Source organism: Bos indicus x Bos taurus, chromosome 13, assembly GCF_003369695.1.
Source record: "Bos indicus x Bos taurus breed Angus x Brahman F1 hybrid chromosome 13, Bos_hybrid_MaternalHap_v2.0, whole genome shotgun sequence".
Taxonomy (NCBI): domain Eukaryota; kingdom Metazoa; phylum Chordata; class Mammalia; order Artiodactyla; family Bovidae; genus Bos; species Bos indicus x Bos taurus.
This window is the reverse complement of record NC_040088.1, coordinates 61141143-61156558: the sequence shown is the minus strand read 5'-3', so window position 1 is coordinate 61156558 and position 15416 is coordinate 61141143. Positions and strand designations below refer to the sequence as shown.

Sequence of the window (15416 nt, the reverse complement as noted above, 5' to 3'; positions counted from 1 at the left end):
TCAATCAGATGCCCTAAATAATTTATTTTCTGCTGACCTCACCCATTAATCCCACCATGTCTCAACTACAGTTCGACTTAAATTAGTTGAGTGTGCTTCCTCTTTCTAGCCTAGTTTCTTTCACTTTAGTATGAGACCAGCTAATGGCCGAAAGCGGAAGACAGATGTAGAAATGTTAGAGGGTATTTCCTTTTACAAGCATTCTTAACCAGAAGGAGCTAGGAAGTCTTTTCACAAATAGAACCACATTGGCTAAATGCAATGAACCCTGGAAGACAGAGCTGCGGCTCCAGCACTGTGTGTTAACTGAGGGGCCCAGAGCCAAGGCTGCTCTCCCAGGTTTCTGAACACCATTGGAGCTTTCTCTGGAGGGGTAACCATGGAATCCCATGTTTTCAGCATCGGGAAGGGTTACCCACAATAAACAATGTTCACTTGCCTGGAAAATGTTCTTCCTGCTGCCACACAAATGAACACCCTAAAAAGGTTTGAATCAAAACACTGAGTCAGAGGCTTCTGGCAGATGCAGGCTCACTTGCTCTGCAGAGACTCTTTATCCTAATTTACAAGAAACATACAAAGGGTCCCTTTTAACCTACTATTTTTTATGACCACCCTACAAAAGGCTCCCAGATCCATGATGCTGACTGCTCAGTGTAGTCAGTAGGTTTGATTTATTCAAGGAATTGATTAGATAGCTGAGTAACAGGACAAAATACCAAACAGAGGATATCTGGGGAAATAAAAAGCATTACATGGCTAAGAGAAAAATAAAAAAGGCTGCCTCAGAGAACCAGGTGTCTCTCAAGATTGGGAAGTGAGCTATGCAGAGGGAAGCCCCACAGTATGGGCAGAGCATATGCAAAGCAGAAATTAGGCAAGGCAAAAAAAAAAAAAAAAATTAAAAAAAAATTTTTTTTTAATGCCTCATCCTGATCCCCAAAATGAAGCCATCTGATCTGAAAAACAGACATTTCTTTCTATGGAGAATTCTAAACAGTGCAAGCCTTCCAGGACTTATCACTAGGCCATTCTTACTTAACATTTTAATGAATTATCTGGCAAGGGCATGATACAGCGAAGTCTGCAGGTCTGCTGATGACCTTGCGCTCTTTTGGAGAGGGAGATGGTAAACTGAAAGAGACGAACTGCAGAAGCTCTCAAAGGGCTGTGCGAGAGGGTGGGCCACTACAGATTAGATCATCCCTAGCAAGGGAAAATCACTCGGACTATTAAAGGAGGATGGGCCCTACATGATCGGCTACAAGTCAGAAATTAGGACTGGAAATGGCTGAGGATGCTGTCCTTACTGAGGCTGATCTAACGGCTTTCTGCAGGCCCCCTTAGTCCAAGAAACTGTAAATATCATCATAAAACAGGCAGGAAACAGCATGCTTCCCTACTCATAATCACAGCCATCCACATCTGGACCTCTGTGCACAGTTCTCGTTATTACATCCTGATAAAGACACATGAAACCTCAAAGAGGTCTGGAGAGGAATGATCAGAATGATAATGAAGGGGATGCAGAGAGACTGTGCCATGAAGAGAAATCCATGAAACCAACCTTCTCATCTGGAAAATGGAGCAGAGTCGTGAGGGGCTACCAGCCAGGCTTTGGACTTGGCCAGATCTAAACCTGATTCTTGTCCCCATCCCTGACCAGTCGGTGGCCAAGGACAAGCTACTCAATGCCAGCTTTCACCACGTCTGAACTAAGGCTCACGGGGCCCACAGCACCAGCTCACTGTGGCATGACATACAGTATTGCATGTGGAGTGCCTGGCACACAACAGCAGAGAAAGGACATCGTGGTGGCCATGGTTTGGGAGTCAGATAGACCTTGTTCCAAATCCCAGGTCAGTGTCTCACTAGCTGTGTGATTTGATCAAGAAAATGTGAGCCTGGGACTTCCCTCGTGGTCCAGTGGTTAAGAATCAGCCTTGCAATGCAAGGGACACAGGTTCAATCCCTGGACAGGGAACTAAGACCCCACCTGCTATGGAGAAGCTAAGACTGCAGGCTGCAACCAGAGAGTCCATATGCTGCAATGAAAAATACCGCATGCTGCAACAAAGACACGATGCAGCTAAACAAATATAAATAAGGAAATGTGAGCCAGCTTCTTAAAGCTTCAAGATGTAGGACTCTACAAAGCTGGCAAACAGAAAACCAAATTCACATGGTGACAAGCTGCAAACAGATTGCCTTCAAACAAACAAAAAGGCTCAGGTAAACACATGGATTTCCCCCTTGGGATATAAAGGATTATAAAACAAGACTAAAGTCCTTGAAGGTTTGTCTTTAAGATTGAGACTGGGGCAAAGACGGGTGGACTAAATTAAATGTGAGCACGAACAGATGGACACTATCAGAGACATAATAAAGACTTGACTGGAACTCCAATCTAACTCAATTCATCCTTTCTATATTTGCTTTTAGCTCCGTATTGATGCAATTTCAAATATACATTTTAGACCACTATCTAGTCATGCCGACAACACAACAAAGAAAAGAATTTCAAATTTAAGTTAATCTGCTCCATATAAAACACTGATGACACCAAGTGTGAATGAACAAGTTATTACTTAATAATACTATTTAATTACATTTCTAAAAACAATAGAAATTTGATTCAGTTCAATCCCTGAAACTCTTCCAGAAAGGGTAAATTAAAATCTGATTTTAAAATGATTGTACAAACTCTTGATTCTTTTTTTTTTAAGAAACAAAGAAAGTAATTGTTCAGACTGTTGGTTGGTAAATATAAAAATTTCAAAAATTGAACCAGTATTTTAATAAGTATGGAATTCTCTTTGGAAATAAAATGTAAACATGTACACATATATAAACTAGGCCACAGTAATATGATCTAAATATTTAAGTAGAATGGGCTATGCAATATAAACCTATAATAAACAGAAATTACTCTCATGTATTTGACTTCACCTACATGAGAGGAAAATTACATGGCTTTTGCTTTGTCAAAACAGTAAAGGCCATCGCCCCTCACTACAAGATTGGTTTTGAAGTCACTGAGAAATGTTCTTATCACCTACTAACTAAAGTTGTCACTTTAATAGTTTATATAACTTGACTCAGCCACAAATACACCTCAAATAAAACAACACTGGAAGAGGTACTATCTCCAGAGCTCGGAACTTGAAGTTTTACACAGTCACATCACTAATATTTGTGTAATACATAATAATAAAGCTAAGGTACACTTTGCATGAAAGCTACAGGACAGATAACATGGCAGACTGGCTAAGAGACAGGGCTTCATGTTCAAGTCCTGATCCCCACTACTTCACTGTGTGATCCGGGCAAATTACTTAACCTCTCGGACGGAGCCTTCTTGTCCTTCATCTCTAAAATGGGAACACAAGAGAGCCTACCTCACAAGCTGCATTAGCTGGCACTTAGTCCTCAATAAATCTTAGCTGTTGCTGCTTTTACTATCACCGTTGCTGCCGTTATCATTTCATTATTATTATAGCTTACAAAGAACTTTTACATATAGTAGCTTGTGACGAATATTAAGAAATGGCACAAAGAAACACATTGTCTTCCATACTTTTCACTCAAGATTTTCCAAGTTCTTATATTTAAGATGTATCTTTTATAAATAGCCTATAGTTGAATACCCAGCTTGATGTATTTTCACTTTTGGATTATTTATTTTGATTACATTTAATGTGATAATGTGCTTATTGATATATTTGGATTAAAACCTACTATCCTCCAAAAAAATAAATAAATAAATAAAATTTAATTACATTACATGTCAAGTATACAGGAAGGAGTCTGATTTCCACCATCCCGGCTCTTCTAACAAACCAGAAGGGAGCACAGAATTACATATAAAATGTGATCGGATGGATACAAAATTAATTTATAGAGACAATCGTTAATAACAGCTAGCATCTTGTTACTCACAGTGTTCCAGACAATTTACTAAACACTTCAAATGTGTTATTATTTCTTAATCTTAGTATTCTACATGCTTCCCTTGAGGAACTTTGTCCTGCCAGCCTGTTCAGGGTTACTGTTAAACTATTCAGGCAGGCTGATTTCAGAGAACACTGACTATATGGCCCAGGATTGATTTCCTCTGCAAATAAAAGTCTGTAAACTATTCTGATCATCTTGCTTAAGAACAACAATAGAAACAACCAGTTCTCTGCTCCCCTTTCTAGATAAGACAGGCACCTGCTCATGCCTCATGAGCCATCTTCCCTGTGTACAGCAATTCTCTGATAACTGTTCTAGTGAGGATCATCTAAATTCTCATCCCAAGAGAAGAACACATTTATTTCCCTTGCTTCTACCATCCTAGTTTGCGTATTTACTATAGATAAATAGTGGACAGAAATATACGCTTGTTGTTTAGTCGCTAAATTGTGTCTGACTTTTTGTGACCCAAAAGACTGCAGCACACCAGGCTCCTCTGTCCTCCACTATCTCCCAGAGTTGACCCATATTACTTAATTCTGTAAACCCAGGATTCCCTCAATACACAACATAAACTGATCCCAGTTAACAAAAAAAGTCACAGCAACAATGCTCCTTTCACTAATAGCATCATCCACATCCAGTTCAGAGTTCTCAACATGCAGTTCAGTAAACTGTGAATCCTAAATTGCTAATAAATATCACACGCACGTAGAAACATTCATGTTTCTGGTCTGGAAAACTACTGGATTCATCAGATTCCATAAAAGCTACTCAAAATGCTAAAAACCATTCATTTAGATAGAGATCCTCTCAAAACAAATTACATCATTACACAAATTGTAAAAGGCTTTGTATTCTCAATGGAATATGTTCAGAAATTTGATGCTTTATGATTTCATGCCAGAGTGACAGTGAAGTTGAAGAAGGGACAAGATTCTGGCTTAAGAACATGGAGACATGTCCCCACAGAAATTCTCTGTCTAGGTGACCTTGGGAAAACCATCTAACATTTCTGGACTTAGTTCCATGATTTGGAAAATCACTGGGTTTTAAATAAATGAGTTCAGGGTTTTCTCCTCAGCTCTCTGATTCTATGATATAATCATGCCACATAGGCAAGGCAAAACAGATAAAAATTTTTAAGCCACTTACATCACTAATGAGTTCAGTGCACCTTCTGGCCAACTCCATACTCAGGTCTTCAATAACAGGCTTAAAGAATACCTGTCCAGGGAAAAAGGAAAGGAAACATTTTTCTCATCATCAACTTTAAGGAATGAACACCACACCTCAGCAGGCGCCTTCTCACCCACCTTGTCTTCTTCATTTTCTTCTTCCCCTGTTTTTTCTTCTTCAGTTTCATCTTTCACATCCTCAAATACAGGAACCCTCATTTTTACTCTTAATATATATATATATATAAAATTCACAAGTGCAGCACCTTTTTATATACTGCAGCACCCTTGAGATCTTGGCATCTCTGTGTTCTGGCAGAAATGACCTTGCCCAGGCCTCCTCCCTATTTAGCTCACTCTTCACCCTCCTTATCACAGCTGCCTGTGAGTGGATAGAACCGGATCACTGAGGTTGGCAAGGACTAGCCACATAAGAGGAAAGAATATTTTAATAGGCAAAATTCAAGTGAACTTTTCAAGTCAACATTCTTTAAACTGAGACAAGTTTATTAACATTTCATGAATTCAATTCATTCATAAAATAGTTTGAACAATATTTAGAGATTCTGGGAAAACCACTCAGCTATAACACTCAAGATAACACAGTGGAAAGCCTACTATCTCAAAGATTCCTCAACTCCATCTAAATAAAGCTTTCACTGGAATGTCAGACATACCCCAGAGTTGGTATGGTGAATCTGGATCGTTAAACTCATTTCATTAAGTTAAATTAAAATTTTTATGAGACATATATATACTTTTTCAGTCTAAAAAAATACTTGATATTGGCTGATTAAAGGCTAGTAATTTATCATGGAAAGCCCTTTGAACCACTTCGAAGAATCTATTCTGAGTTAATTATGGTTGTTAATCATACATTGCTATTGTATTATTTTAATTGTAAACATCATTAAACATGAGAAGCTATAGTTAACATAGGCTGATATATTATTTAAGAATTCTAGAAACATCATTATTTCAAAAAATAATAAGTACCCTCTTTCAATTCTGCCCATAGGGTCAATTTTTACACATTTCACTAGATATCTGTATATTTCTCAATGCGTAATACATGCTTGGAAAGGTTTAGAAGGATAAACTATAACAATATTTACAATGCAGTATGTATCACCAGTTATATAATTTAAAATGTATTTCTCAAAACAAACCCTTTAATGTCAACGAGGTAGTTCTAAGACTATACAGTTCAATTTATCGATTTGTTTTTTAAATCCTAGGATAAATTAATATTTATAAAGCCATAGCATATCCATGTGGGACATAATAAAAAGTACCTTGTGGTGAATAATGAAACAAATGATATAAAACATAACTTTAATCAAAAAATACATTCCAAGCAAAAAAGTATGATAATGTTTTCTCTTAATAGCATATCCAGTTGTTTGTTTGTTTTTTTCATTTTTGGAGTATAATTGCTTTACAATGTTGTGTTAGTATCATATTTAGTTTTAAATTTTTTAAATTGCCTTGGTCTTGCCTAAAAATTCTGAAAAGAAAAAAATTCTATACAATCATCATGTATAGATGTCTCAAATTGTGCTGTATGAGGCTAAAATTCTGCAGAATACTCTGAAGGGGAAAAGGGGGTTTCTTAAACAAACATGTCTGGGGAAACCTGTATACTAATCTATACCCCTGCCACTTAGAGATCCACAAGGCATAACGACACATTAGAAGCTCCCACACCACACCTTAGAAGACCCACAACCAAGAAAACTATTTAAGTTTGCTTAACCCAGCAATTCCCCAAAACGAAAGCCTATTCATCTAATCTAATCTATCTACTACCTGCTTACATACCTACCTACCTTTCTGTTCTTTTATTGACATTTGATACTGCAGAAAACTAACATTCTTCTGTGAAATATTACTTAGGAAAACACTGTTGTATTCTGAAAAAAATGGTTGTGTTCTATTAAGAGTTGATTGTTTTATGAAATGACTTTTAATGCAAACTTAGTGGCATTATATAACCTACATACCAGCAAAATGACAAGAAGACATGCCCCAAGGGTTCTGAAACTGGAAACTTCAACTTTAAAATCAGTAATGGGGACTTCCCTGGTGGTCCAGTGGTTAAGACTCCATGCTCCAATGTAAGGGTTGAAGGTTCAATCCCTGGTTAGGGAACTAAGACCCCAAATGTTGTATGGCGTGGTCAAGAAAATATAAAAAAATAAAAATAAAATCATAGTCATGTCAGGCCAGTGTAGAGAATTCTATGAGGAAATTCTCCATATGTTATATTTGTTCCATAAAAGAGAAGAATGTGTGGACTCTACTTGTTTCCCTCAAGCCTCTGCCAAAAGACTATCATAGTATTCCATAGAAACTATATTACATTATCTTTATTTGGAAATAGGAAAAGCATATTTTTCATAAGCTTTTCTTGCAAACTTCTAGAAGCATAGGAAGAAAATCTTGCCAAAGCTGCCTAAGAGGCATTGCCTGGCTAGTGTTTGAGGTGACAGTACTCGCAAAGCTCACGGTGACGTCTCCTCTCTATGGTGAGTTACCTTGGTCAGACTTCAGTGGCCGCTCTTTTCTCATTTTCCATCATACAACAAATCCTCCACTGTGCTGGAAGAAAATAATCTGTTGAGATTATGCACAAAAGTTTGGAAATCAAAAACAAATGCCATATACAATGTGAACACAAATTTTCCACGTAAGGTTTTAAAATCAGAATTTTAAAACTATAAGAGTTCTTAAGAAGTCTATCCTGCTAAAGCCCTTTCTTTCATACAGAACAAAATTGATGTCAACAGAAATTAATTATTTGTCTTATTCACAAGGTTACCTAGTGAAGCATTAGGACCAAAATCTAACTAGAGCCCTACGTTTATTCATTCAAAGAAATGTGGTTATTCCAGGCACTGAATTTGATGTTAGATATGTAATGGTGAGTAAAATTTAATTTGTGCTAAAATGAGGTAGGAAAAAAAATTTTTTTAATCATTTAAGACTTGCTGTAGGAACTCCTTAATGGAATGTTTGGCAAGCTAGATACATTACTACTTTTGATTGAATGCATTTTTTTCCTTTTTACCTGTAGGTATAATATAAAATTCATGTAAAATTTTCTGTTAAACATTTTAAGCCCTGAATTTCATCACAGTAAAGGTCTCTTAATAGCTCCAAAATGGGACTTTGGGGATATAAAGGAAGTGTTCTTCATAGATAGCTATCATGTTTCAAAATTCCCCAATTTTCTTTCTTTTTTTTAAAATCATGTTAAATGCTGTATTTTAATACATATTTTCACCTTAGGCTGAGCCAAAAGGGAATATCTGTATAGCTGTTAAGCCCTTTTACTTTCCAAGCATTTCATTTCTGTCATCTACCTTTTACTTTCCTACTCTCCCCATGCCCTGATTGAGGATGAGACCAAGGATGGGATCACATTATCTACTGCCAAACACCCCCTGAGGTCCAGGTCCGGCTCTCCCACATCCTCTAAGGAAAACTATTTAATCCCGCTCTGGCTCAAAGTCTCCATTATTAAGCAGAAAAACTGAATTGCCCAAAGTTAATAAATGGAAAGCACCTAAAAATAGGGAAGCCCCTTACAAACACAAGAGTTTTCAACTATCGAATAAAGGTACACAGTTCCAGGGAAAGAACTTGATATCGAAAGATCGTCTCATTTGAAAGAGTAAATTCTAAACCTTCAATATGTTTTTAAAGGCCAGGAAGTCTTCATGCAGCATAACAACCCAAAGACAAGAGCTAATTTATGTATTTGTAGTACAGAAGTCTTCCATATTTTTATAGTTTGATGTTTATGTTTAAGTAAATCTGTTTCTATAACAACTGACAGGTCCCAGGGGTAATTCAGGTCTCTGGAGACACAGACCCTGGCCAAGGAAGCAAGTCTACACCATCATCATGAGTCATGCAGTGTCTGACGGTCTTCTTGTTCTTAAGGTCACATACAATAAGAATCTCTTATTCAATCTCTTATTTTGAGAAGCGTTTCATATTTATTTCACTTTTTTTCTCCTTTCTGTTCTCTGCAGTGATGGAACATGTGGTTCTTCCCTAACATGGTGATGAGTGACTTGCAAATGAAATTCCATAATAAACAACTGAAATAGATTGAGATTCAGCTCTGTGTTGAGGGATATTCAGAGATAAACTGAATATTTCCAGTTTAAAAATTAATTCAACATATCTTATTATAACATATTCCCCCTACATGGTAAATGAGAGAGAAGCTTGCCTGCCTTGGCAGTCTTTTCAAGTACTCATTTTGCCTTCTTTTTTTTAAATGACTATCCCCAGAAGGTTCTTGCTTCTCAGTTGAATCCCTGATTATTTTACTTTTGCCTTATGTGTTTCTTCACCGTTTGGCATCTATCTAAAAGAGAACTTTACTAATAGATGAGGGGGAGAAATCGTTTCTTAAAACAAGAAATGTAAGCTCTCTAGGGCAATTTGTCTTCTTTATATAAGAGAAGAGTCCTGCTTATTATTAGCCCAATCTATTTTTACAGTTAACACTCATTAAGTCTATCCTCTCCTTTTTAATGGCTATCTCATTACTGTTTGTTAATTAGAAATCTAAAGGATGCAAAGCAACTGAATAATTGTCACCATTACCAATTTTGCCATTAAAATAAGATTTTTTTAAAAACTTTATTTTATATAGGAGTATAACTGATTAATGAGGCTTCTCTGGTGGCTCAGTGGTAAAGAATGCTTCTGCCCATGCATGTTCAATCCCTGAGTTGGGAAGATGCCTTAGAGAAGGAAATGACAATCCACTCGAGTATTCTTGCCTGGAAAATCCATGGACAGAGGAGCCTGGTGGGCCACAGTCCATGGGGTCACAAAGAGTCGGACATGACTTAGCAACTAAATAGCTACAACAGTAACATAGCCGATAAACAACATTGTGATGGTTTCAGGGGCACAGCAGAGCGACTCGGACACGTCCTATCCATGCTGCCACATAACTGAGATCGACATGTACACACTTCTATGTTTAAAATAGATAACCAACAAGGACCTACTGGATAGCACAGGGAACTCTGCTAAAGTAAAATTTAATAGTGTTTTTCTGTATTGAACTTCCTATTTTTACAAATATAGATCTTACTCACAAACGAAAGCCACACATCTACACTTGTGTTGGAGGAAGAGAAGAACAAGAAACCACAAATAATCTTTGGTACAACAATTTGCAGGTTGGGGATGGTTGGGATGCCAAAATTTTAAATATCTATTCTTCTAAGTATATTGACAAGAGGGGGAAAAAAGAGTCCTCATATTCAGAGTCTGCATTAACATAAGTACCCAGTGAACCGAAAGAAGACTTCGGTTCAATTTGCTACTTACTTGAGTTATTTGTTCCAATTTAGTAACAACAAAGCCAAAACCATAAGCACTTCTGAAACCCTTCCCACCAAGAGAAGCCCAAGGTTTGAATGGTTTCTGTGCAGCTCGTGATCAGAACCAAAGTGTCAAGCAGGAAAAAAACAGCTTGAGTAATCTGAAAAAGTATGCCTTTCCTAGAGTTTTGTGTGAGAGGTGTCAGGGAAAAATGTGAAAGACTTTGAAACTGGCGGAAAAAAACAAAATTACATCTTTTCTTATCTAGCATTACCTTCTGGTTAATCTGGCCTTTCACTATTTTTAAACTACTTACCCACACCATAAATTATTGAAAACTGATAACAATGGTAATGATGTTTTAGCCATACAAATGCAAATTAATTGTGTCCTGGGGAAGAGTAATTGATTATTGGCTTCTTGATAGATCCTTTTATAGCTATCTGTACACTCAATTCATCATTCCCCATTGCTCATTTATGTTTGGTTCTTCAAATTCACCCTTTAACCTATTGCAATATCTTTCTGGTGTCCTCAATTAATGAGTTAAAATCTTTGAAATGTGTTCATTTTATGTTTTATGAGAATCATGGTTTCACCTTTCCTTAAGAAAACCCTTTAACAGATGCAAATAATTTCATTTCTTCCCTTTGACATACAGTAAAAGTAAAAATTAAGAAAGTCATTTTAGATAAAGCCATATTCTCTAAATTGTGAGCTATAGCTGTAAAATTTTTTGGTGTGTATGAAAATCAGCTTTTTGTTTTGTTTTGCTTTTTTAAAAAGGTCTGATCTCATTTGACTATTGGCAAATGCCACATGTGTGCTTGTATATATGTACATTCACACGCAACACACACACACATAACACACACATGCACTCAAGCAGAGTTAATTCATCACAGCTGCCAGTTTCCTCTTGAAACGCATACAAGGCTTCAATAAATGCAAAGACTTAATTACTTCTCACATCTGGAAAAACTTGAATATGAGAGTGGATTTATTGAAGAAGCTCTTTGCTTGGCTGTCAACACCATATCAAGAGCCAGAGTGTGGGCTTGATCAGTGTTGGCAATTCTTTAACCCTTCAGAGGTAGATGTCCTCCCAATTAATTCATAGCATGTCCTGCTTACATGATTTATGGATTTTATGAAAACACAGTAAATAATTTCCTAGTCATTTATGGAGAAAAGCTGTTTCTGTCATGTTTCCAGACAGGAAGAATCATACATTAAAACGTGGAAATAATGAGGAAGTCTTTATAGTCAAGGAAAAAGGGAAAGGCTTTGGAGTTGAAGCCATATTGAAAACAGTCATTGGAACAATCACTTGTATAAACACATGTGAAACAATTCAGCCCTTTTTGGAGAAAGTATAACAATGCCTCTAAAATACAAGTAGGGAGTTACATGAGCTCAGAGCAAGAAGATCTAGCAGAAACCAAGTAATGGGCAGATCTCCCCCTAGAGAGAATACTTAAGCCAGAATTAGGCAAAGAAATGGGGTATATGGAAGACATCCAAAGAACATTTGCAGAGACCCAGAGATAAAGTTGGAGGAACCAAGATTTCAATGTCACTGGAGCATAAAATGGGGAGAGATGAGGGCAGCAGGGAGAACTCCATGTAGTATGTGTGTGGGAATCACTTACCTAACACAGTGATCCTAAGTAGGTCTGAGTCACAAACTTAAAATAACACATTTCCTGGTCAACTAATCGCAGAAACATCTTTACACCTACTTTACACCTTCATGTGCCTTGAATTTAATTTTTACCCCTTCATTTTATCACTGGCCAACTGAAATATTCCTCTTACCTGGACTTTATGAAGACTCATACTGAAAAAATTATCCCCAATTGTATGAAGAAAAATATGCAAGGGAAATACATTTGTATTATATATCCCCCACAATTAAATGGAAATCATGTTAAATGTTGTTTATAAGTTTCACACTTCTACATTGCTATAATTACAATTTTATCATTAAAATGCACTTTTTTTTTCTACTTTTTACTATACAAGCGTTATTGATACTTCTACTTGAACCTTAAGCATCCAATTACTGTACCTAATCTGGCTAAGTATTTCTATCCTGAAGTCATGATTTCATTATTGGTTAAGACCAGGAAAACACCACAACTGACCCTTACAAGTTTGTAACTTTTGAAGCACTAACTCCTGAGTTTTGTTCCAACTGTTTTCATGGAGTTTTCTTCATGTGTAACTCAAAATATAAGACACTGTCAAAATAAGACCATAATTAAAGTAAATGTATCATTAAGACAGCTATAAAGTTAGTGATGTTTAAAACAATTGGTACTTTTTAGTGAGAACTAGTTTAACATATATTGGTGTTAATTTCTCTCTGAGGACTTTATATTCTCTATGATTTAGTGTGTGCGTGTGTGTGTGTGTGTGTTCAACTTCATTCATTTCACAAATATTTCTTGTGTGCATTCTATGGGTCTGGCACGATTTTAACGTTCTCAGATAATGTTGGTGAATAACATCAACAAAAATCTCTACCACTTCCTATTTCAATTACATATTTGCTCAACATGTATGTAATGAGCATCTAAATACTTTGTAATACACTGTACTAGCTTTTGTATATATCTCCAGTATATTTCAGATACTGAATATACATGTGAAAATCAATATTCATTAGTATATTCAATTTAAAATACACCTTTTTAATACTATGATAAATGTGTTGGATTTTAAAAAGCTTCATTTTCGATATTTGGCAAAACTAATACAATTATGTAAAGTTTAAAAATAAAATAAAATTAGAAAAAAAAAGCTTCATTTTCTAATAATATTGTAAATCAACTATACTTAAAATTTTAAACAATAAAACTTTTAAAATGCAGCATGCTTTTAAAAGCTTTTTATCAATGTTCAAATAATTTTGTAGCTAACAATTTTTTATCATTTTGTACACTAGTTATATCTACAAGTGGTTTTCTCCATATACCTTTTTTTCCTTAAATTGTGTATGCAAGATTTTTCTTCATAACCCCAGTATGCTTGGCCTACTTTTGATTTGCTCATAAAGTGACTTTTCCCAGGCAAAGTCTATTTATGTTGTTTTAACTCTTTCCAAAATCATTCTCTGGAGTATCTCTGTCCAGAATTGCAATGTGAGCCACATATGTAATTTTAAGTATTTTAGTTGCCACAAAAGAAACAGATTAAATTGACAAATGATATCTTTTCTATAACTCAATGTACCCAGAATTTTATCTTTGAACATATAATCAGTATAAAAAGTACTGTGATATTTTACCCTATTTATATTCTGAAATTCAGTGTGTTTCAATTCAGCACACCTCACTTCTGACAGCCCTACCGGACAGTGGCTCCAAAGTGGACACCAGAGCTGTGCCATGATGCTATAAGACTGGAAATCACTAGCTATCTTTTTTTCAGTTTTGATCATCTATACCTTGCCATTTAGTCACTCAGTCGTGTCTGGCTCTTTGTGACCCAATGGACTGTAGCCCACCGGGCTCCTCTATCCATGGGATTCTCCAGGCAACAATACTGGAGTGGGTTTCCATTTCCTTCTCCACATCTATACCTTAGATGTGAAAAAAAGTACATTTAAAATTAAACTTCTTAAGATGAGAATTTCAGAATCCTCATAAGCAAGCAATAAAAACTGCAATATATTTTAGTTTCCAGAACTATCCAAATCAGAGTTCTTTACATGGGAATGTATTTTATTAGAAGTTTAAATTGTCATTATAAATAAAGAATTAACTCTTTAAATTATGTTTTAATTAACTTCACCAAAGGTGTATTTTCAAAATGCTATCTTGTTTCATTAATGAGAATGACACACTTCAAAGTTCCAGCAGTTTGGGGGATAAATATTCACTCCTTAATATTTAATAAATAGATAATTATGTGAATGAATAATAGATATTCACTCTCTCCTTCTCTATCTAAATAACAAAAGCCCAAATGGGGAAATATCTCCATCAATACTCTCATTTTTTTTTAAACTCAAATTTTTAACTCACATCATGCAATTCAGGCCACCAATTCGCTCATCAATTTGGCCAGGTAAGTTCTTTTTAAACCATGTTGTAAAGCAGTGTCATAGTGAAGTATGAGATTTTAATAAAGAAGCTGATAGATCACTTAAACAACCTAAGTATTTTACTGAAGTTAGACTTTATATTAAAAACATGAATTTCTCAAATACTCAACAAAAAAGATCTGGAGCAATGAGGGGAAACACAACATCTCTTATTTCTGTTCCACAGAGGACCCAGCTTCTCTCCTTAATGGAGCCAGCGAAATGGATATTTTTTAACTGTTGAGTCTTTAATAATATCCAAATGCCATGAAGCACTTTGAATCAAAAATGCTGCTACATAAAATGCTATCCAAAGCCTAAAATTTCATTTGCGTTACCCCTCATATAAACTGCTGAAAATTTTGGAGAAAAATGAACTTCATATAAAAATGGAGGGGGGTAGTCAAGAACTCTTAGAAGCCCCCTCTGCTGGTTCCTACCAGGATCTCTGATAGGACATGAAAGAGTAATAGCCATAAGCAAAGCACTGCGTTACATATAGAATCCTACTTAATCCTCCCAACGTCCATTTCACAGATGAGACATTGAGATGAAGAATGAACCCACTTCAGTTCTCACAGTAAGAGATTCAAACCTATGTCTGCATTATTACTCAGACAATATAAAACCTATTAGAACATAGAGCAATGAGAGAGCACTTACTGATTTCTTTTGGCAATATTATTTTCTATTTCCTTTTTCAATTTCCATCTTCAGAGGGATGGTCATTACCGATGGTTCTTGAAAAGAAGAGTACTTGTGGTTTGGAGACAATTGAGTTAGAAGGAAAAGTAGAAGCAGGTCACAGTGAAAGCATGATGAGCATCCTTGACTTGACA

The 15416-nt window shown here is 36.0% G+C and overlaps 1 protein-coding gene across 2 annotated transcripts in view; it reads right to left on the bottom strand.

The window, feature by feature from the left end:
• The window catches only part of NEBL (nebulette), a 379950-nt gene that overhangs the window by 114031 nt on the left and 250503 nt on the right, over positions 1 to 15416 (bottom strand). The window contains exons 1-2 of one of the 2 annotated variants that reach the window (XM_027559998.1): positions 5271 to 5466; positions 5110 to 5181 (exon numbers count right to left, since the gene is read on the bottom strand). The exons of the other annotated variant lie outside the window; for it this stretch is intronic. Of the exons in view, the coding sequence (XP_027415799.1) occupies positions 5110 to 5181; positions 5271 to 5351 (153 nt within the window). The 5' untranslated portion in view covers positions 5352 to 5466. Of the gene's footprint in view, positions 1 to 5109; positions 5182 to 5270; positions 5467 to 15416 lie in introns of those variants that run through there. 2 annotated transcript variants of the gene reach the window in all.